At 40.8% G+C, this 25,244-nt stretch overlaps 1 protein-coding gene across 2 annotated transcripts in view; it reads right to left on the reverse strand.

Annotated features, from left to right (window-relative positions):
• LOC124112095 (EF-hand calcium-binding domain-containing protein 6-like) overlaps nt 1-25,244 on the reverse strand; it is a 54,977-nt gene that overhangs the window by 8,940 nt on the left and 20,793 nt on the right. For both annotated transcript variants that reach the window (XM_048384094.1, XM_048384093.1), the window contains exons 8-22: nt 21,649-21,767; nt 20,020-20,165; nt 18,678-18,826; nt 17,534-17,644; nt 16,134-16,254; nt 14,937-15,107; nt 13,294-13,368; nt 11,958-12,118; nt 9,921-10,088; nt 8,792-8,963; nt 7,696-7,950; nt 5,874-6,109; nt 5,181-5,277; nt 3,371-3,492; nt 890-1,120 (exon numbers count right to left, since the gene is read on the reverse strand). In XM_048384094.1, coding sequence (XP_048240051.1) covers nt 890-1,120; nt 3,371-3,492; nt 5,181-5,277; nt 5,874-6,109; nt 7,696-7,950; nt 8,792-8,963; nt 9,921-10,088; nt 11,958-12,118; nt 13,294-13,368; nt 14,937-15,107; nt 16,134-16,254; nt 17,534-17,644; nt 18,678-18,826; nt 20,020-20,165; nt 21,649-21,767 — 2,334 coding nt within the window. The remainder of the gene's footprint in view (nt 1-889; nt 1,121-3,370; nt 3,493-5,180; nt 5,278-5,873; nt 6,110-7,695; nt 7,951-8,791; nt 8,964-9,920; nt 10,089-11,957; nt 12,119-13,293; nt 13,369-14,936; nt 15,108-16,133; nt 16,255-17,533; nt 17,645-18,677; nt 18,827-20,019; nt 20,166-21,648; nt 21,768-25,244) is intronic.

A 25,244-nucleotide genomic window follows, 5' to 3' on the forward strand; every position in this document is an offset into this window, starting at 1 on the left:
AATAGTTTGTCTACAGTTTATCCAGTATGGTCTCTACACTGACTTCAGCCTTAACCTGACAACACCCAGAGATGCCTATTCCACATTGAGGCAGTTAGGAATAACTTGGATATTAGGGGTCTAAACAGCAACTTTGGATAAATATCTGTAATCTGTTGTGATGACTGTATTATTTCGCTGAAAATATATCATCACATGTAATTTATCACCTAAACTACTTAAAATCTGTCAATCTTTCTTTTGGTCAAAATTTGTAAAATATTTCACTTGATCCTGTTGACAAAATTTGGTTCAAAACATCATAAGGATTCTGCCCAAATCCTAATGTTGGCAATTTCTCTGCATATCCTGGTAGTGGACATCTAGAAATGGTTCCACACACAGAACCCACGTGGGTAGTCGACATTGTTCACTGATCAGCATTCACTGTGTTTTGACTGTGCTAATTCAAAATTCAAGTAGGATATTCATGGTTGTAGCATTGCATTTGTTTTGTGGACCAAAGTGGGGTAGTATCATATCACAAAAGTCATATTGGGATATTCACCGTCTTCTTAAAAAAAGAAAAATTAAGCTTCATGTGGCAAAGCTTAAAGGAAAGATTTCATGGAGGCAAAATAATTATTGTACACTTTTGTTCTGAAAAACATTGTCTCAAAACAGTATGTCTATCAAATATTGTAGATTCTTATAAACATGATAAATAAATATCAATTTTATACATTTTAACATTGACCCCTATGTCAAAACCAGCTATTCATATAAGGACGTGTAAGTGAGTATTTCTGATATATCATGGGATGTCTCCATAGTGTGGGAGGAAAGAGATACATTTTGGTCTGACTCAGGGATGACCTGTGCACAGCCTAGTGGCTCTGTTGGTACTGACCTCAGCTGCCTCTCGACCCACTCTGCCGTCATGCCGCTGCCGAGACTGGCCTGTTTCTGGGTGATGTCCTCATGCTTCATCTGCTGGGCTCTGTTGTGCTCCTCCAGATGACGTCTGCTCTCATCGATGATTGTCATGCTCAACCCCTCGTCCATTGGCCCGAACTTCTCCGCCCCCAACTTCCTGAGGAAGTCCTGGTGAGATATGTACCCTTTCCCTTCCTCGTCATACCTACACAAAGAATTACCATAGTCTTGGTCGAAATCCAAAGCTAATCTCACATGTTAAAATCGGTCAAATTTCACCATTGGTATTTGGGAGATCCAATTATTGATACACATATTTGCGTTGTATCAATCCTTTCTATGAAGACAGTGTTGATGGACTTCAACTTCTTATTTGTTCAATGCAAATTTTCAGTACAGATGCTAGGATCTTTATCAAGAAAGTGATACAAAAACGTTGCATTGAAAGCAATCTCATTAAAATCAGATCTTAGTTCTCGCTACCGCTAAACAAAGATCTGAGGACATCCCATTACAGGTCACGTCAGACCGACCTTGCGCGAACTTTGACCGATCAATGAAATGACTGACAAGAAGTCGGCACTAGCCAATCAGAAGACAGCTTTCTGGTGCTTTGCGGCACTAATTTCAAATTGACGACTATGCTTCGGAACATATTTTGACAAATTCTCGATAAAAAGTTTGAAACCTTAACAAAAAAACATTTTGGAATGGCTAATAGATGGTCTAGATTGTATGGATTCAGTCGTCAAGCCCCTAACTATCATTCGGAATACCCCGTGTTAAAGTTTTCAAGGTTGCAAGATTAGAAATCACATTTTGACTGTCACTTTCATGATCTGGTAAGCGACGCTCTGATCAGTCGGATGAAAGGTCGTTCTGACGTGACCACTAATGGGATGTCCTCAGATCCTTGTTTAGCAGTAACGAAAACTAAGATCTGATTTTAATGAGATTGCATTGAAAGAGAGTGATTTGGTTTTAAAGTCACTTTCAACAGTTATATTGCGGCATGTCAGCTTAATGTGGGAGGAAAGCCCGAAGTGATGCAGATCTCAGACGGTTACCACTTTGGTGAAACCCATGAGCACATGTACTGCATTGGAAGAATAGAGAAGTTAAAATCCACAAGGTACCTCTGTCTTCATTGATACTACAGCCTCAGGACACTCTTAGGGGGCTCTAATTACAATATTATTTTGGCGAAAAAAAACCCAGAGCTGAAATATATGTTTATATACAAGGGGTATATTTTTCCAGAATTTAATTGCCCATAATTAAGGGTGCATATAACACACGTATTATACTCGAATAAATAAGTCTTGTGTACATTGATCAATCAGAAGGGGTGCTAATTGGGATTGTTCACTAGCCAATATATTAGCAAATATCGCTGGGGGCACTTATTGAATATGGTATATTGTAAAATGAATGTGAAAATGTTCCGCAATCTGAAAAATAATGTGCAGGCCCTTTTCTATTTCATTTATTTCTATGGAATTCATAACAAACATGGAATTCATAACATTTTGAGTTTGATCAATAAGAAAAGTTTCATTTTTGTTAATGTGTCTCTGCAACTGCTCATCCGTAACTATGGTTACATATGACATAATAGCAGTCTAAAGTGACATCATATCTGTCTCACAACTACTTACAGTACATGTGGAAGAGAGTTCTACCCAATATTACCAATAACTTTTTCGATAAAGCAGGCCATACAATGTTGACGTTTAAATCCTCCGGCTATATCGCCAGTTCCAAATGACATGTCCAGGGATAAAATTCTCAACATCCAAGAATCTTAAAACACAAACTGACAATGGTCAAATTTAAGGGGGTTTCTTGAGGTCTTCTATTTGTTGTCATCTAAGGACGCCTAAATCCATAACTTAGGGTTATGACAAAGTCCCCTTGAATTTTATGCCTAATTTCGACCACTATAATAGTTATCTCCATATTCACCACCAGGCCTGTGGGGATCCAGGTTAGAATACACCGTATTCGACGTAATAAGCTCCCAGGGCACTCTCAATTAGAATTATTAGAATATTATTTTGGTGAAAAATAAACAAACAAACAAACAAACAAATAAATACATAAGTCTTGTGTACATTGATCAATCGGATGGGGTGCTAATTGGGATTGTTCACTAGTCAATATATTAGCAAATGTCGCTGTGGGCACTTATTAGAGCGGCGCACGTATTACTTTGAATACGGTAGGTCCCCAGCAACCTATGCTTGTTGCAAAAGGTGACTCAATGTGACTAAATGGATCTGGTGGTAAGGTTCAGTGACTTGGTTGATTGCATGCCATTGTATTTCAATTGCGTATATTGATGCTCAATATGTCAGTCACTGGATTTTCTGGTCCAGGATCAGTCATTTACAGAGCATTAAACATCTAACAAAACAAACTAAGTCTGGTTGAGTGACACCCCTTCCCAACCCACCTTGCCCAGAGTTTCTTGAACTCCTCTCTAGTCATGGGCAGGACAAACTTGTAGAGGACTTCCCGGAGATGCTGGCGCCGGATCAACCCCTTCCCTGTTTTCTTGTCCATCTTGAGGAACGCCTGAGGAGGAGAAACACAGATATACATGCTGCCAAGACTGTGCCAGACAGGGTAACTACAATGGCGCCCAGGGATCGAAAAACGACACCAACCTTCCACTCTCCGGGCAGACGCTCTATCCAACAGACCACAAAGCCGGTCCTACAACTTTGGACAATACTTAATTCAAACTGGTCAATAACATGTAACATACCTCAAATTCAAGAAACCAAAGACAGGAAGTACTCTGAGTGGAGTGAGTTGGGTTTAACGCCGCTTTTAACATTATTCCAGTTATATCGTGGCGCCTTAGACGACTGGGCCACCCGTGCCCCCCGGAAGTACTCTGAAGAAACATTGTCCACTTTTGATGGTAGGGTGAGTGAGTTCAGTTTTAGACAACTTTTAGCAATATAGCAGCCATATCATGGTGTGAGACATCAACATTGGGCTTCACATTTTGTACTCTTTGGGGGAACTAAACCCATGCCTTCTGTGAGACGAGCCAACGCTTAAGCCACAAAGCTATACCCACCTCCCCTTCTTGAAGGCTGACATATTTTATTTTTTAAGATGGTCTGTAATTTTAACTATTAACATATTTTTCCCCAAAACCCATGGTGGTTGAAATGGACACAAAAATATAATCTTAAAAACATGTATTTTACAAGTGATCTTAAAAAGTTTTGCAGTTCAGTGATATAAAGAAGAAAGAAAACATTATTTAATGTCAAAATTTAATGGTTACCTTTCTCTTCCCCAAGATCTACTTAGCAGCAAGAAAATTATACTTTTTAGAAAGTATAACTTGGGAATCTCTTGGTCAGTTTTAAAGAACACCCACCTACATAAGTAGAAGTATGGTATTTATTTCGGGACATATTACTAACTCATGGTTGAAAATCACTGGAACAAGTTACTGCAACGAGGTTGAAGAAGCCACTTTCCAAACACATACGCTTCTATTTGTTCCATCATTGACATGGTTCCTGTCTGTAGAACATGATGCTTTTGTAGCAGCCAGAGTCCTGTGATGGGATTTGAACCACAGACCTTCTGCTCCGAGGTCAGACGCCTTGTCCAGATCACCAAGAAGGTTAACCCTGTCAGCAAGCTAACAAGGTAAGGATGTCATCTGTGGGATGACTCCACGCCCTTGTACATACTCCTCTTTCAACAGAAGGAACATAGGAGACTTCTTTTGATCAAATATGATATGGATGTGCTCAGCCCCACGTTGGGCGCCAATGTAGCGGCCATAAGATTTTTGAGTCCCATGAAGGGATTTGAACCATTCTGATCAAATGTTGGACGCCTTGTCCACATGACCATAGGGTTAACCTCATCAGCATGCTGACAAGTTGTTAAAGTCAGTGCAATTCACTGTGCAGAGTTGCATCCCTTGGGCATGCCAGAAACCTATGATCGTGGGTTTGAATCCTTGGTTTGCCCCAATTATGTTTCCAGGTTTGTCAGCACCACATCCATGCTTGTGGGTTTCACCGAAGTGGTAAACGTCTGAGACCTGCATCACTTCGGGCTTTCCTCCCACATGAAGCTGACACGCCGTGATATAACTGAAATACTGTTTAAGGCGGTGTCAAACCCAACTCACTCACTCACTCACTCACTCACTACTAAGATTCTACACTGGACATATTTGTATGTCGTGCTGATTACACAACAGAGGTTCAAGAAAAACAGCTTACATCAGCAAGATCACTCCATTGCCGGTGGACTTTAACCTTCAGCATCTCATGGGCCTCCTCCGCTGTGAAGGGCTTGGCTGGCTGGACATTATTGTACCTGTAACAAGGGACCACTCCACTTTAAGCTCACACAAAGTCTTTCAGTAAAACTGTATGCAGCGTTTGTCATACAACTATATGTGTTTGATAGCATTGATACTACGCAGTACAAAAAGCGAGTGCTTACACCTTCGTTGGGTACGGTTAAGGGACCGACTAATTGATATTCGCGGAGAGAGGAGGACCCTGGGATATTGTATCGAGATTAGATATTCATTTAACACTATCAGCCTAATTTGTATTGTAAGAAAATCACCTTGCAACAATGTAAGTAAATTTCTTTATTTTTCAACAGTCTGAAGCATCATTATTTTTTTCAAGAATTTTTTGGGGACATTTTCTTTTTGTTAATAAAATCACAGGCCCCCTTCATAGGATATCAAATTTCAGTCCCCAAGTGTGAGTATGGTTTTACGCCACTTTCAGCAATATTCCAGCAATATCATGGCGGGGGACATCAGAAATGAGCTTCACACATTGTACCCATGTCGGGAATCGAACCTGGGTCTTCTGCGCGACGAACGAATGCTTTAATCACTAGGCTACTCGGCCGCCCCACCCTAAGTGTGAGGAGTTTGTGAATGAAGCACTTACATGTGTACAGAGTTAAGCCACTGGTGTCCGTCTTCTGTGTCCCGGACCTCAAACCGGTCCAGAAATTCCTGGTAGGTGATGCGGCTGTCCTTTGAGATGCCCATCCTGTTACACAGCTTCTCAAACTCCTCGTCCGTCATGACCAACATGAATGCGTCCAGCATGCGACGGAAGTTGTTCTTCCTCAGACTGCCAGTGTGATTATCATCAAACTTGTAGAAGGCTCCCCTCAAGTCCTGCACATGGTAGACATTATTACATAGTTTAACATAGTTTAACATTGACTATTTGGACATAATAAAGTTATTACATTTTCGGCCTCACACCCTGCCTCACAAAATTTTATTGTCCCTTCAGACAAAGAAAATCACTAAGTGTTCCCTTCTTTCATTACTTAATTACTCAACCCATGCTTGTCATAAGAGGCGACTATGCTTGTCATAAGAGGCGACTATGTTTGTCATAAGAGGCGACTATGTTTGTCATAAGAGGCGACTGTTTGTCATAAGAGGTGACTGTTTGTCATAAGAGGTAACTATGCTTGTCATAAGAGGCGACTGTTTGTCATAAGAGGCGACTATGTTTGTCATAAGAGGCGACTGTTTGTCATAAGAGGTAACTATGCTTGTCATAAGAGGCGACTGTTTGTCATAAGAGGTGACTGTTTGCCATAAGAGGCGACTATGCTTGTCATAAGAGGCGACTATGTTTGTCATAAGAGGCGACTATGTTTGTCATAAGAGGTGACTATGCTTATCATAAGAGGTGACTTTGCTTGTCATAAGAGGTGACTATGCTTATCATAAGAGGCGACGATGCTTGTCATAAGAGGTGACTATGCTTATCATAAGTGGTAACTATGCTTGTCATAAGAGGCAACTATGTTTGTCATAAGAGGTGACTATGCTTATCATAAGAGGTGACTATGCTTGTCATAAGAGGCGACTATGCTTGTCATAAGAGGTGACTATGCTTATCATAAGAGGTGACTATGCTTGTCATAAGAGGCGACCATGCTTGTCATAAGAGGCGATGATGCTTGTCATAAGAGGCGACTGTGCTTGTCATAAGAGGCAACTATGTTTGTCATAAGAGGTGACTATGCTTATCATAAGAGGTGACTATGCTTGTCATAAGAGGCGACCATGCTTGTCATAAGAGGTGACCATGCTTGTCATAAGAGGTGACTATGCTTGTCATAAGAGGTGACTATGCTTATCATAAGAGGTGACTATGCTTGTCATAAGAGGCGACCATGCTTGTCATAAGAGGCGATGATGCTTGTCATAAGAGGCGACTGTGCTTGTCATAAGATGTGACTATGTTTGTCATAAGAGGTGACTATGTTTGTCATAAGAGGCGACTGTGCTTGTCATAAGATGTGACTATGTTTGTCATAAGAGGTGACTATGTCATAAGAGGCGACTATGCTTGTCATAAGAGGTGACTATGCTTGTCATAAGAGATGACTATGCTTGTCATAAGAGGTGACTATGCTTGTCATAAGAGGCGACCATGCTTGTCATAAAGAGGTGACTATGCTTGTCATAAGAGGCAACTATGCTTGTCATAAGAGGCGATATGCTTGTTGTAAGAGGTTACTAACAGGATCAGGCATTCAGACTCGCAGACTTGGTTGATGCATGTCATTGTATCCAAAATTCTTAGATTTTTACTGATGTCAACTGCTGACTTGTTATTGTATTCGTGAATAAATATTTGTATTCATTGCCCTATATTCATGATACGTATTGATTCGCCTCATAGTGTATTTGTTGCAGCCCTACAGTGATCAGCCTTTACACAACACACAAATACTTACAGCAAAGTTTTCTCTAAGCTTCGCCCTGAGTTTGGACTCAACTTCGAGTGCACTCATGCCGTATTCGTCCCCTCTGATGGGGTTGACGTGGTGATTGTCTGTCCGCATCATGTCCTGCCCAGCACCGCCTGGGCGGGGGTCATCGAAACTGGCCAGGAAGTCGGAGTAGTTCATGAAGCCGCCGTGGAAGTCCAGCTTGGACACAAGGACATTGAACTGCTCATCGGTCATCACTATTCCAAAGGTTATTAACACCTGAAAGAATTGTCATCCGTGCATGATTAGAATTATTCATTGCATTAAGACTACTTAAGCACCACTTGAATACACTTATGGCGTAAATTCTTTCACACTTTGCAATGCTGTTGTGACTTAACTTGAAGCATGACTTTATTCACCATGTGGTTTTAGCTGCTAAGACGTGAACCTATATCTCGAGTAAACAAGGAATTTGTCTTTGGAAACGTTTCTAAAAATAATCGATGATATAATGACAGTTGAAAAATGTATTACAATTAAAAATGATAGTATTGCAAAGTTTGAAAGAAAATAACCAGCACAGTTAAAACCAATGCAGGGACACAAAGCCACTCGTGGCTTGTTTTTATATCCTGTGTCTACATTCCTTATATATGCCTATTGCAATAAATAAAAAATGATATAAAAAAATCATGTTAATTTTTCTTGTTTTAACAGCGATGAATATTGCAATAGCAGAATTATTAAAAATAGAAAAAATGATATAGGTATTATGCTTATTGCAGTCTTTATTTATTTGTTGGAATTTTTAGCAAAATACTTGAAACTAACATTTATAATGAACATACATTTTCAAAATAATATCAACATTATTTAGTACCAATGATGTTTCTCTTCATTATTTACCTCCAAACACTTGGACAACTTGAGTTTCTTGTTTTCAGGACTATTTTAATCCATGGATATTGATTTGAGTTTTGGGAAAATATATTGTTTTCATTCAATTATCAACACAAAGGAAGCTGATCTAGCCGACATTGAACTAGGGCCAACAGTCAAATGAATGCAGTGTTTACAAGAGTCTCTCTGCTGAGAGTGATGTAAGAATATTGTGTACCTGTCTGAAAACCTTCTTCGATATTTTTCCCCTGCCTCTCTTGTCAAAGTTGCGGAATGCTTTCCTGACGCCAGCATGGTGCTGACTGAGTCTGTCCTTGAGCCTTGCTATCACTTCCTCTGCTGACATTGTTCCCGTTCTGTTGAAGGCGTGAACATCAGCCATGTGTTGTCTGCAACAAATGCATCATTCATCATGCATCATTCATCATTCATCAAACACCAGCAACAAAACAAGATCTTAAACATGGTAGTCAGGCCCTATGACTGTGTGAAACACTGTCAGCAACTGTTTACAGAATGTACACCACCCATGTACATACCATACCAGAAACTTGATGCTGAGCGGCCTTTGTTCCAGCTTCACCTCCTCAATACGCTTCTAAGAGCCAAAGGCAGAAACATCTTGAAACCTCAAGAACCTTAAGGTGTAGTTTATAAAATTGGCAGTAACTGGGGACAATCCTATGTTGGTGAAACACCCTGCCCCATCAACACCAGAATCAAGGAGCACAAAACTTCAACCATAAAATCAGACAGTAAATCAGCCATCTCGGACCATGTCAGCAACTGACCCAGTCACAACATCAACTGGGAAAACATCCAAATCCTCTCCAACAACCTCCATGACTAAATAAAAACTAGCAGAAGCAGTCCAGATCCAGTGCCACAAGCCTTCTACCAACAGAGATCAAATGATAATGCCCTTTATAAATGATAATGCCCTGAAAAATAGCGTTACCGTTATTTAACTAAAATGGATGGAATTTGTTATCAAATAAAAATAAACAACTATATGAGTTTTGAAACATTTACTGCAATCAACACGAATTTCACTGACCCACTTTTACAAATATTGAAACGTCATAGAACAAACCAGATGACGTTATTATTGAACGTGACGTCATCTTTCCCTATCCCTATGACGCCACATAACAACGGGCGTGATACTGGCCCATCGTCAAGCAATATGAGGGCATTATCAAGTTACAGTGGCCTGCTCATCTCTGATAACATGCGGGCTGTTTAATGATAATTCTATCCGTTTTAGCTATAAGAAAAGCCTATCAATCAATTCAGCCATGTCCTACACAGCCACATCTCTGCTTCAGTTGCTGAAGACACCTCACCTTGCTCTCTGGCCCTCCTGGCGCTGTAGCTCTGTGAATTCACTACTGTCGTTGATCTGTGTGCTGAGGCCGTTGATGTCGCCGGGGATGATGTCGATGTCCAATCCCTGCAGGAACTCCACATAGCTGACCATTCCATCTGACCGACCCGTGCAGCGACGCAGCAGACTGCACAGCAGAGTGGTCAATATCAAATTCCAACTCAGGACATTTTTTTTTCTAGTTCATTTTAGGGCATTAATGGGGTTTCTTTAAAAAAAAGTATGAATCTTAGCTTGACTACTGTACATAACAATGTATATAAAAGGTCAATAATTCACTGACATCTTCCCGAGGCAAGAGAGTTAGCCAACTATTAAAAGTCCAGTATACACTCTTGCCAAACTAGGCTGGAATTATGGAGTTATGTTTTGGCTGGACAATGCATAGTCCAATCAAAACCGCATAACAAAATCAACATCTGCTTCGTTAACTGACATGCATACTTGCCATCTCGTCGTCAACAGATATTTTCCAAATCTTTGCATGTTTATAATCAAGGTGCTCACGTGATTTGATGCACTTCGTTAAGTACGACCCGTTTTAACACAATATAGATTTTGATTATTGATCAGATCGTCTTGGCTGGGTGCCGCCATTTTGTTTGAAGCAAATGCAAGTGATATTAGAAGTGGAATCTGATGGGTCAATAGGAGGGACATAGACGGGACATAACTCGTAATAGCCCCTGGTGGCGCTATGTTCGAGCCTGGAAATTCCAGCCTGGTTCAGCAGATTAACTCCCTTGCCCCGAAGATGATTCATTGAGGACTGCTTTAGTTTCTGACATTTCAAAGAAACAATTATTTCCTTTTACATTTTTTCATCTCACTCTCAGGTTTAAAATTTGCCTGTGTTCTCCACATTTTCACAAATGTTTTGTTTGTTTGTTTAACATCGCACTCAGCAATATTCCAGCTATATGACAGAGGTCTGTAGTGAGGGAGTGTGTATGGTTTTACACCGCTTTTAGCAATATCCCAGCAATATCACGGTGGGGGACACCAGAGATGGGCTTCACACATTGTACCCATGTCGGGAATCAAACCCGGGTCTTCCGCGTGACGAGCAAACTCTTTTACCACTAGGCTACCAGACCTTCCCCGGTCTGTAAATGATCAAGTCTGGACCAGACGATCCAGTGATTGACATCATGAGCATCAATCTATGCAATTGGGATATGATGACATGCATCATCCAAGTCTGCGAATCTGCCCACCCAATCGGGATGTGACAGCATACAATCAACCAAGTCACTGAGCCTTACCACCCCATCCATTTGGTTGCCTCTTATGACAAGCATGGTTTGCTGAAGCCACAATTCTAACCCCGAATCTTCACAGGGCTTTTGCAAATGTATATGTGATTATGTCACATAGACCAATGGACCAATGCTTGTGTTATATTTTTCTTAAACTTACACAGGAATACAACTACCGTATTCGACGTAATAAGCGTCCCGCTCTAATAATATATTGGCAAGTGAACAATCCCAATTAGCATCCCTTCTGATTGATCAATGTACACAAGATTTATTCATTTGTGTATAATACGCACTCATGTGTCATATGCACCCTTAATTATAGGCAATTAAATTCTGGAAAAATATATCTGTCGTATATAAACAGTTCAGACCGTCAGCATAAACCACGAAATTTATCTTTCAACTCTGTTTTTTTTCCAACAAAAATATTTTTCTCATAAGAGGCCCCAATTTCTAATTTTGAGAGCACCCTGGGCGCTTATTACGTCAAATACGGTAGCAGATTTTAGGTTCACTAAAAATTTAGTGTCTTTAACAAAACGTTTCATTGCATGTTGCAACAAAATTGGTAAAATATATTCAATTTTACATACAAAGGAACCTGTAAAAGAACAGGAACGTCTCCTCTTACAAGACAAAACATGGGATTAAAAAATTTACAAAATCAATCATCATGCTTAGTTTGTAAACGTGCAAGACAAAAAGCACCACAAAAAATCCAGACAAGCACTCACTGTTGAAAGTGTTCCTCAGACACAGGTAAAACATAATCATCAATTACACGTTTCAAGTTGACAGGGGAGATAACTCCCTCAGCTCTGTGGTCATAACATATTATTGCCTCGGCTACAGTCTTCCAGTGCTCAGAGATCTTTGCCCGTAATAAATCTTCTACCTGTAATAAACATGCACAGTGCTCATGCAACATAAAGTGTTAACCAAAACAACTGCAGTGAAAGATAACTTCGTCAGTTTGAACAGAAATTCATACAAAGTCATGCAGTGGTCATTTTCTCAGGTGATAATATTACATTACTTATTTAGTAGGGGTGACTATTGGTCTGGAAATCACTATTGTGATAACTATTGATATTGAAAGAAACTATTGCGATAACTAATATTGCAAGCAACTATTGCGATAAATATCAATAGTTTTCAGTGTATCATTTTAGATGGATTTTAGAGTTGAATTGAACCTTGGAACTGAAGTTTCCTTTGAATGTGATAACCATAACAACAAATAAAAAGTAAAGTTTGAGATATGACTGATGTGTTTTTTCTTTACCCTAATAATTTAAGAAAAAGAAACCTCCACATTACCATGTTTAAATTACTACCACTCATGATCAAAAGAAAAACAAATTTGAACCGCATTGCGTGTATATAATTGATATTGTTCGACAATCGAAACTATCGATATTCCTAATTTAAATCCATACTATTGATCGGAAACTGATTTAACTATCGATTTATTGACTTTTAAGTGCTTACCAAGAGCAATACATGTATATCGATATTTCAATTTATCATGACATCCCTTTTTAGTGTCATAGTTAATTAAATTCCAAACAAATTTATTACATAAAGCCCTTCAAATTATCACTTGGTCTACTGTTTTATTCATTCAAAATGACAGGGTTGGTGGTCGCATTAATATGAATATTAAATCTCAAAATTAAAATTTATTTCTTGGAAGTTGGTTGGGTGAAATGACGGAAAAAAACACAAAGAAATTAACAGTGAAAATAGGACTTCAATTTGTGCTTAATTTTGTAACATTTTTCATCACTGGGTCTGTAAGTAAATCCTAACATCCACATGGCATCTTGTAGTAAATTAATTCAGAATGAATACTTTTTATAATTTTACATAACAAAACTTAAGACGTTTTTTGATAGGAATAATCACAGCAGAAACGGCTGGTGAAAATATCATCAAAATAGCAGATGTGACGTTTGTGACTTTACAACAAACACAGGAATGTGATGAAATGTGATGAAATGTGATTGTGCCACACAGACAACACTCTGTCAGACAACAGATTCACACATACATATAAAACCAACTTACAGTTTCCCATGCTAATATTGCAGGCTGCTGGTGCTCGTTAACTCTGTGACAAGAGTTTAACCACTTGTGTCCTTCCTGAAAACAGTAACACATTCCTGAACTGCAGAATACATCATTATCTTCATCAGTAACTGGGGGCGGTCGGTAGCCTAGTGGTTAAAGCGTTAGCTCGTCATGCCGAAGACTCGGGTTCGATTCCCGACATGGGTACAATGTGTGAAGCCCATGTGTGAAGCCCATGTCTGGTGTCCCGTGATATTGCTGGAATATTGCTAAAAGCAGCGTAAAACCATACTCACTCAATCACTCATCAGTAACTGGTCCTGGTCAAGATTAAAATGTATCCTTGACACGTATATTTAGTATGGCCTAGAGGCAGATTTCTCAGAGGGGCTTGGATTTTAGTTAGGGAGCATCTATTGTTTTCTGTGGGGAGATGTTTCGATTAACAAATATTCCCAAACATTAATACTAATACTAATTAAATCCTCTGACCCATACAAATCCAATGGATGCTCCCTTAGTAACAGAATATTTTTTCTCCCACTACCAAGCATAGCCCCAACCAGCCAATCCAGTGATCGGCAATATGATCAGAGTCCCTTGTAGGGGTGTCATGTAATAAGGGCTGGGATGAGTCCAAATTTACTACCCGGGTACCCACCATGCTATTACCCGACTATACACGGAAACCCACTATATGTCTCAAGACTTGGGTGTAAAATGTCCGATTGGGAATAGTTTGACCGTAGCCCTGGTAAAATGTATTTAGATACACGCATAAAACGATCTGGTCATGCAAACACTGAAGTTGACTGAAGTTATATCTTTATTCAAACCTATAAAGGTCAGAAGGAATGGGTGCATAGTCAGAAAGAAATGCGAATATTAGTGGCTTGTAGTGTAACCATAGAGTTTTAGATATTTTTTGTCATTAAAATATATATTACGTGACTTACTACGGGTCCGGGTAGTCCTGTGGGTACTTGGTCCGACTCAGTACCCACCGAACCCGAGTACCCGAGTTACCCATCCCAGCCCTACATGTCAAGATTTCACTGTCTGACCACAAGACTATGTTTCCTCTTAGGATGAGGTAACAAAGTTATCAGTCAAATAATTTCAAATTTTCCTCACGGAAATAGTTACCACATTCGACGTAATAAAGCGCCCCACTCTAATAAGACCCCACGGGGATATTTGCTAATATATTGGCTAGTGAACAATCCCATTTAGCACCCCTTCCGATTGATCAATGTACACAAGACTTATTTATTCTCATATAATACGCACTCGCGTGTTATATGCACCCTGAATTATGGGCAATTAAATTCTGGAAAAATATATCTGTTGCACATAAACATTTCAGGCTGCCAGCATAAACCACAAATTTTATCTTTCAACTGTGTCTTTTTCACCAAAATAATATTCTAATAAGAGCCCCCTATTTCTAATTTTGAGAGCGCTCTGGGCGCTTATTACGTCGAATACAGTACTCTGGTTTCAGTCGGGGTGTGACGACATGCTCTCTGCCAAGTACAAAGTCTGGCCACCAGACAAGTTGCCTCTTACAAACAGCAAAGGTTGAGGGAACTAAGTTACAAGTCAATCCATTTAGAACTGCTTCATATAGAAATGGTTACCTTGGTTTCCTTCTCCTCAAAGAAGTCGAGGAACTTGTGGTAGGAGATGCTGTTGCTGTGGTGAGGATCTAACGTCACCATCATTTTCCTGAACTGTTCCTCATCCAGGCGGAACGCAAATTTCTCGATGATACGACGCAGCTCTTTTCTTGTGATCCGCCCATTCCGATTCTGTACACAAACAATTTCAAATGTACAGTGAACAGATTTCTACACATTTTTTCCCCAAGTCAATACAACCTACACATTCGTCACCACTCGCCCCTTTCCGTAACCTGCAAGAAGACTCGTCCCCCTATCGATGAATGTTATGTGCGAAAATACGACAAACCAATCAGAATGCGCGTAAGATTTCAAGTTCTTCGTCACAGAATCCCTCAGAAATAATTTTTGATTTTACATGTGTCTTGCATCTAAAAATATACCCAAGACACAGTTAAATGTGTTCAATCATACTGTATAATTCTGCATGTCCCGATGTGCTTTAAATTGCATCTGAAATATGGGGAAATATATGTGAACCATTACGCAATGAGTTGACAATTGTTTTAGGTATGCCCGTTTGCGCTAAGACGGAACCCGGTTGCAAAAATGGCCATGAGATGGGCACGAGTCGCTATTTGGCTTGTCCCGGAATAACACGAGTTGGTCACGAATGACAACCTACAGTGACAGGAATCAGTTTCAAAACCCTGCATCTGCCCAAGGTTCCTTTGAAAATTTAGGCACCACTTCTAAATCCAAACAAATATCCATAATTTAGAATGTAACACAGCTTCTACAAACGTCCCTTATGGTATCAGTGATATGCTGTAGCCTTACAGACCCGTGAAGATTCCGGGGTAGACTAGGTCTTCAGCAACCCATACTTGCCGTAAAAGGTGACTATGCTTGTCGTAAAAGGCGACTAACGGGATCAGGTGGTCAGGCTCGCTGACTTGGTTGATGCATGTCATCGATCCCAATTGCGTGGATCGATGCTCATGACATTAATCACTGGATTGTCTGGTAGACTCGTTTATTTACAGACCGCCGTCATATAGCTGGAATATTGCTGAGTGCGGCGTTAAAAAACAAACCAACCAACCAACCAACTGTAGCCTTACACCAGCCCTGTCCTTATATTAGAACATAAAGAATGTCGATTGTCAAATATTTGTTTGCAGTACAAATTCTATTGTACAGTCGTAAACTTACCCCATCAAACTCAAGGAAGGCACTCTTGAAGGAGGAGTAGTTAGACTGGACGTGGCGGTACAGCTGGTACCAGATGTCATCAGCCTCCATCATCTTCTGCGTCTCCATGATGGGGAAGAACCTAAACACACAACACACGTCTGACTACCTACAGCCAACCCACAGCCAACCCACAGCCAACCTACAGCCAACCCACAGCCAACCCACAGCCAACCCACAGCCAACCTACAGCCAACCCCCAACCCACAGCCAACCCACAGCCAACCTACAGCCAACCCACAGCCAACCTACAGCCTGCCCACAGCCAACCCACAGCCAACCTACAGCCTGCCCACAGCCAACCCACAGCCAACCCACAGCCAACCTACAGCCTGCCCACAGCCAACCCACAGCCAACCCACAGCCAACCTAAAGCCAACCCACAGCCAACCTACAGCCTGCCCACAGCCAACCCACAGCCAACCTACAGCCAGCCAACCCACAGCCAACCTACAGCCAACCCACAGCCAACCCACAGCCAACAGTTGTCAAATAGTGAAATGTTCTCAATGCTCATCAGAGGCGAATCCGGGATTTTGAAAAAGGGGGATGCACATAATCCAAAGTCCTGCAGCACCCTTTGGATCCATCAGTGCTCATTAAAGACCAAACAGGTTGCTATGACTTTTAATGAGTCAAAGTCTGGCATTATGATACGTGTATCCATTCTCTGTCAAATAAAATTCCTTTCCAGGCATCAAAAGCTGGAATTTCACCATCCTAGCTGTTAAAAACGATGAGTTGCGTGATCTACCGATCCCATCACACACAATTTTGCCAAATTAATGTAAACCATATTGAAAGAAATTTTTAATAAAATTCATAAAATAGGTTACAAACATAAGTCCAGATATACAACGAACACGTTTTTAGAACCAGAAAGTGTGATAATAGGATTAAATTGCAGAGTTCAGTTTGGATATGCTGATTGGTATTTACAGTGTTACGTGCTCGCGTTCATCAGCTGGTAATGTTTTTTCTGTGAAAGGGGAAAATCATTGTGCCGGTGTGAAATTTGAGTTTATTAAAAATGTAAATAAATTTTGGGAGCTATGCGTTACTGCTTGCTATAACCGAGTTAGCGCTATATTGAAGGGCACGGCATGATAGGTCCTGGTGTTTGTGACTTCAATAATGGAATAAGGGAGAGTCTCTTCAGGAAGGTTTGTTTCACTCCAGCAGTCTTCCATTACTTCTGAGTTAAAATGACATTCCGGGGTCTCTTTAAAAAGTAAAATCAGAAGAAAGTAACAAAACAATAGTCTTTTCTTGTTATCGGACAGGTAAATAAACCAGTCACCAACCAATCTTTGTTTATTATACTGTCACTTATCCAGTATAATAATTGCAATCAAACTCACTTGTGATTAGGTTTGATGGGCAGTGTTTGTCCATTTCCGACCATCCATGGATTCTGGAACTTTTCCAAGAAGATTTCCCAGGATATCTTGTGGCTTCCCTTCACACCACACCTGGAGATTTAGAACATTGGGTGTCAGAGAGGTAGCAACTATATATCTTTTTTACCTAGAAAAGACATTGTACCCCTGGAGAAATAGTTTTTTTTCTTGTGGTTGAGTAACTGGAGAATGAGTGAATGAAGCATCAGCTTTCCTAATGACCCCTGTTTATAGAAGATGATCTTTCACTCTGATTTGATAGATACCCCTCTCAGATCACCCACCAATAGGAGGTCTCATCAAGTGAAGTTTCTAATCATCCAATCAGACCTCTAAATTCTTGGTATAAGAGGCGAAATATTTAGGCGCAGCAGATCTGACTTCTGTGTCTCGAAAACGAACTTAAACGAGCTGTTTTGAATGGTGAATAATAATGTCCGCAGACATTTAAATACTCAATCTAAACCGTACTACAACCCATTGTTACAGTTAGGTCTTTTAATCAACAACATAACAATTTCTTTCAGCCCGTGGTTTTAGTTTTCCTGCACAAAAATATTAATAAAATTGCCCATAATAGCTCAAGGCAGTCCGTTTGACAATGAAGCCGAAACAATTTAGAAAGCCGAAAGCTCATATTCCTCATATTGATTGGGCAGTCAAGTTCTCTTCTGTGTAGGCTTTGTCAGATCTTGTAAAGAAAAAAGAAATCAAATCCTAAAAAGAACTGATATTTATGAATTATGCAGGTTCATGCTAGGCACTAAGACAAAGCATTTTTTTTGTTTTTGTTGTTGTTTAACGCTGCACTCAGCAATATTTTAGCTATATGCGGCGGTCTGATAAACAAATGAATCTGGACCAGACAATCCAGTGATTGACATCGTGGGCATTGATCCACGCACTTGGGATACGATGACATGCACAAACCAAGTCAGCGAGCCTGACTACCTGATCCATTTGTCGCCTGTTACGACAAGCATAGTCACTTTTTATGGCAAGCATTGGTTGCTGAAGACCTTTTCTTCCCCGGATCTTCACGGGTCACTAAGATGAAGGAGTAGAATAACATGGATGGGGGTTCCAGAGCACTGAAGCAGCCTACCTCTCCATGAGTTGACTGAATAGCTGGTCGGACATGGGGATGGTGAAGTTGGTGAGGATGGCCTTCAGGTCGTCCAGGGAGATGAACCCATCCAGATGCTTGTCAAACGACATGAAGGCTTTCTTCAGGTTAACGTAGTTGGTCTTCATCTGTGGCCCACAAGAGAGGAGATCATACACATTAAATACATTGACCACACCAACATAATCATACAGATGACAAAATACAGTGATGGATCGAGATCTGTCATTATTTTCAACAATAGGACAAACTCAGTTGGAGGTCAGTTGAGTGAGTGTGGTTTTATGTCGCTTTTAGCAATATTTCAGCAATATCATGGCGGGGGACACCAGAAATGGGCTTCACACATTGTACCCATGTAGGGAATCGAACCTTGGTCTTCGGCAAGACGCTTTAACCACTAGGCTACCCCACCAGGATACCCCTGGACATCTCAGTTGGAAGACAATTGGACAGACTCAGTTGGAGGCAATTGGACAAATTCAGTTGGAGGACAATTGGACAGACTCAGTTGGAGGCAATTGGACAAATTCAGTTGGAGGACAATTGGACAGACTTAGTTTGAGGTAATTGGACAAATTCAGTTGGAGGACAATTGGACAGACTCAGTTGGAGGACAATTGGACAGACTCAGTTGGAGGCAATTGAACAAACTCAGACGGAGGACAATTGGACAGACTCAGTTGGAGGACAATTGGACAGACTCAGTTGGAGGCAATTGAACAAACTCAGACGGAGGACAATTGGACAGACTCAGTTGGAGGACAATCGGACAGACTCAGTTGGAGGACAACTGGGCAAACTCAGTTGGAGGACAATTGGACAAATTCAGTTGGAGGACAATTGGACAGACTCAGTTGGAGGACAATTGGACAAACTCAGTTGGAGGACAATCGGACAGACTCAGTTGGAGGACAACTGGGCAAACTCAGTTGGAGGACAATTGGACAAACTCAGTTGGAGGACAATTGGACAGACTCAGTTGGAGGACAATAGGACAAACTCAGCTGGAGGACAATTGGACAGACTCAGTTGGAAGACAATTGGACAGACTCAGTTGGAGGACAATTGGACAGACTCAGTTGGAGGACAATTGGGCAAACTCAGTTGGAGGACAATTGGACAAACTCAGTTGGAGGACAAGTGCATAGACACAGTTGCAGGACAATTGGGCAAACTCAGTTGGAGGACAATTGGACAAACTCAGTTGGAGGACAAGTGCATAGACACAGTTGCAGGACAATTGGACAACTCAGTTGGAGGACAATTAGACAGACACAGTTGGAGATCAAACAGAATGTAGGATAGAATAGACCCTGACCCTGTTCCTGAACTCCATCTCAATCTGAGTGAAGGTCATCTGGTTGAGCATCTGCTGGTCTCGCTGCTGCTGGTTGCGGATGCGGAAGTCGGACAGACCTCCCACCTGCTGCTTGTCATGGTTAGTCATGGCTGGCCAGGTCAGTGCTGTGGAAACAGAGTGTGAAGCCGTGGTTACATTCACTGTCACCAGATAGTGCTACAATCTGTTCATAACTTTGTTAAGAAACATGAGCATTGATCCACCCAATTGGGATACGATGACATGCATCAATCAAGTCAGCAGGCCTGACCACCTGATCCCGTTAGTTGCCTCTTAGGACGAGTATAGTCCCCTCTTAGGACAAGCATGGGTTGCTGAAGACCTATTCTACTCCGGATGTTCCTGGGTCACTAAGACGAGGGAGTAGAATGACATGGATGGGGTTCCAGAGCACTGAAGCAGGCTACCTCTCCATGAGTTGACTGAATAGCTGAATAGTTCCATACCAAATGACCACCATAACAATTACTTAAAATGGTAGGTACATAATTTGTTTTCTGCTGTTACCACTAATACATGACCGAAATGTAGGATTATTGCTTATGCTATCAACCACTGGTCTTGGCTTGTGCAGACTCAATAAATATGTCCTGTTTTTTCCGTAATTAGTCGGCTCCTGCAACAAGCATGAGATAATGTGGACCAATTCTGCCCCTGGAACCCTGAGTCAACTGTGACTCAGGCCATACAGTCCCCATGAGGAGTCCTGGATTTCCGCAACCTATGCTTGTTTTAAGAGGTGACATCATGGATTGGTGCAGGGATTGAAATTAACACATGTCCACAAGTACGAGATTTGTAAAATTCAGGAAGGAAAAGGGACATTGTGGGACACCACTTTTAACATTACAAGGATATAGCAAACGATTGAAAATTAAGTTAGTGTATAACCCTGTGTTAATTTGTTTGATTGTGAGTCCCCAGCAACCTATGTAGGTCATAAAAGGTGACCAAATGGATCAACTGGTGACTTGGTTGATTGCGTGTTGTTGTCCCCTGACGGTGTGGATCGTTACTCACAATATCAATCACTGGATCAGGGGTCTGGAAAATTTAAAATCCCAATCGGACATTTGCATTTAGGCCACACACCCTTCAAATAGCGTATTTTAGTACGACTTCTCACACATATTACAAGTTGTTACTTTCAGTATTCCCTCGTTATTGCACGCTTCAATATAGCGCTAACTCGGTCATAGAGCGTGGTAAAGCATGGCTCCTAAAATTTACTAATGTTTTTAACTAACTCAAGTTTTCCAATGACACAATGTTTTCCCCAATCTCAGAAAACATTATCAGCTGATCACCACTATCACGTAATACCGGAAATACCAGTCAATAAATCTGATAACGCTCATCAATTATTTGGACCCCATTTGTTTCTTAAAATGTCCGGACAGAAACATTTTCAATATTTCAAACAGGACATTTGAGATTCCCAATCGGACATGTCTGGCGCATATGACCGTTTCCGGACCCCTGCACTGGATTGTCAAGTCCACACTCACATATTTTCAGGCTGCCATCATAAAATTGCCATGCGCAGCATTAAACAACACAGAAAGAAACAGCTACTGCTGCACGTACCTCCTGGTACCCCTGGGGCAGGCTTGCTGTTGGGCCTCTGTGGCGTGACCCCCATCCGCTGCAGGAACTCCTTATAGTTCACCGTCCCTGTGTGGTGGAAGTCATACCTCTGCCACAGTCTACAAGAAAGGGGGTTTGACGGCTTCAGTCAACATGGATGTGTCATAAGCGTTAAATACCTCATAGTATTTTTTATTCTTCTCATATGACTATATTGCTATCAATGTCACTCAATAGTGAGTGAGTACGGTTTTACGCCGCTTTTAGCAATATTCCAGCAATATCGCAGCGGGGGACATCAGAAATGGGCTTCACACATTGTACCGATGTCGGGAATCGAGCCCGGGTCTTCGACATGATGAGCGAACGCTTTAACCACAAGGCTACCCGACCGCCCCTGTGTCACTCAATAAGGAAACAAACATTTATTTCAGAATATATCATTTGAAGTAAGGAACTGCTCCTTTTGTAATTAAGATCATATGTCAACAACAGCCTTGTCATCATTGTTCATGATACGGCAATGGGTTGGTGTGAGTGAAGGCAATTGTTTGAAGGTGCATCTGTGTAAACCAGGTACCAGACAGGAGGAAGATATCTAGTGACTGACAGTTCTCAGCACTCTGCATACTTCAGCATTTGTATTCTCCCCAGGGAGAGGATTCCTTTTTATCCAATGACATGGACCATCTTACACAAATTAACGTCAGTGCTACACATTGACCATCTTACACAAAGTGATCTTAGTGCTACACTTGGACAATCTTGCACAAAGTGATCTTAGTGCTACACTTGGACCATCTTGCACAAAGTGATCTCAGTGCTACACTTGGACCATCTTGCACAAAGATATCTTAGTGCTACACTTGGACCGTTTTGCACAAAATAATCTTAGTGCTACACTTGGACCATCTTGCACAAAGTGATCTCAGTGCTACACTTGGACCATCTTGCACAAAGTGATCTTAGTGCTACACTTGGACCATCTTGCACAAAGTGATCTTAGTGCTACACTTGGTCCATCTTGTACAAAGTGATCTCTGTGCTACATTTGGACTATTTTGCACAAAGTGATCTTAGTGCTACACTTGGACCATCTTGTACAAAGTGATCTTAGTGCTACACTTGGACCATCTTACACAAAGTGATCTTAGTGCTACACTTGGGCCATCTTGCACACAGTGATCTCTGTGCTACACTTGGGCCATCTTGCACAAAGTGATCTTAGTGCTACACTTTGACCGTTTTGCACAAAATAATCTCTGTGCTACACTTGGACCATCTTGTACAAAGTGATCTCAGTGCTACACTTGGACCGTTTTGTACAAAATAATCTCTGTGCTACACTTGGGCCATCTTGTACAATGTGATCTTAGTGCTACACTTGGACCATTTTGCACAAAATAATCTTAGTGCTACACTTGGGCCATCTTGTACAAAGTGATCTTAGTGCTACACTTGGACCATCTTACACAAAGTGATCTTAGTGCTACACTTGGACCATTTTGCACAAAGTGATCTCAGAGAGCTACACTTTGACCGTTTTGCACAAAATAATCTTAGTGCTACACTTGGACCATCTTGTACAAAGTGATCTCAGTGCTACACTTGGACCATCTTGCACAAAGTGATCTCAGAGAGCTACACTTTGACCGTTTTGCACAAAATAATCTTAGTGCTACACTTGGGCCATCTTGCACAAAGTGATCTCAGAGAGCTACACTTGGACCGTTTTGCACAAAATAATCTTAGTGCTACACTTGGACCATCTTGCACAAAGTGATCTTAGTGCTACACTTGGACCGTTTTGCACAAAATAATCTTAGTGCTACACTTGGGCCATCTTGCACTAAGTGATCTCAGAGAGCTACACTTGGACCGTTTTGCACAAAATAATCTTAGTGCTACACTTGGACCGTCTTGCACAAAGAGATCTTAGTGCTACACTTGGACCGTTTTGCACAAAATAATCTTAGTGCTACACTTGGGCCATCTTGCACAAAGTGATCTCAGAGAGCTACACTTGGACCGTTTTGCACAAAATAATCTTAGTGCTACACTTGGACCATCTTGCACAAAGAGATCTTAGTGCTACACTTGGACCGTTTTGCACAAAATAATCTTAGTGCTACACTTGGGCCGTCTTGCACAAAGTGATCTCAGAGAGCTATACCTTGACCGTTTTGCACAAAATAATCTTAGTGCTACACTTGGACCATCTTGCACAAAGATATCTTAGTGCTACACTTGGACCGTTTTGCACAAAATAATCTTAGTGCTACACTTGGGCCGTCTTGCACAAAGTGATCTCAGAGAGCTACACCTTGACCGTTTTGCACAAAATAATCTTAGTGCTACACTTGGGCCGTCTTGCACAAAGTGATCTCAGAGACCTACACTCTCGGACCATCGCAGTGATCTTGGTGCTACAACTAGTCTCTATGTTAAAGTATAGGAGTAACTACAGCCTCTGTACATGTGAGCCCAGTGTACAAATGTCCTCTTTGCATAGAAGTATAATGATAGTATAATGATAATCATGATACGATGTAATCTGATGACACTGGGAATACAAAAGTTTGAATTGTTTCAGAGTATGTTTACTTAAAAACAATAAAATATAAAGACATCATGTTAAGGTTTATGCTGTAGCTAAAAAACACTGGGATATCAAAAATTACATTTGTGTTGAGTGTCAATTTTCTTTCTTTTTTGGGGGGGGGGGGGTTGGTAAAACAAATGCTGAGAAATTTTCAAACAAATTTCAATGGCTCCAACTTTAATCCCCAATGACCAACCGTGAAGCTTTCTAAGCATAATTTTTAAAAAGAAATAAAAGTAGATTTTTAAAAACAATATTAAGTTCTGACCAATACTGGAAATATGCTTTGAAAATATCGAAACCTAAAACATAAAATGTGTGGTCTAAGTAGACGAACACTCTACCTCAAAAGCACAGAGCATTTCTATAGACTACTACACACAAAAGAATAGAAACTGACTCTCAGGGCACTAAATAAAGAAAACGCATGCTATTGTCCTGTCAACAGTCTAAAAGCCATATCACAAAGATCGGTGTTGCAGAGGTTAATACAATGTATATATCTATTCACGGTTTGGGGGTGAAGGTAAAGGTCACATAGAAAGCAATCCTGACAAACAACAGAAAAACCACAAAGGAGTTAATCAAGCGTGTCACCACGGCAACCAACAGAAGATCTGTTTACGTTACAGGAAACCTGTGCTGTCGATAAAACTAATGATCCAGAAAGTCTCTTGGAACAATATGGATTGTGAAATGTACAGTTACTCACATGGCAACTGACGCCAAATACCACCACTGCATGAAGCAAGGTTATCTCTCAACCAAGTACAGACTAAATAGAGAATCTCACCCGAGCGTCTCTTGATATCAAATATATCAACACGAGTTGGGAAAAGTGGAAAACTCTGAGGCTTGCCGAGGAGTTTGTCAACTTTTATCAACGAATGTTGATATGTTTGATATCAAAAGACACAAGGATGAGATTTTATTTATCATCCAACATCATTCTTACAACTTTTTCAGTTTGTAGACAGTAATCAGCAGTGCTTAC

Source organism: Haliotis rufescens, unplaced genomic scaffold (genome assembly GCF_023055435.1).
Source record: "Haliotis rufescens isolate VD_foot unplaced genomic scaffold, xgHalRufe1.0.p SCAF_5, whole genome shotgun sequence".
NCBI classification, from domain to species: domain Eukaryota; kingdom Metazoa; phylum Mollusca; class Gastropoda; order Lepetellida; family Haliotidae; genus Haliotis; species Haliotis rufescens.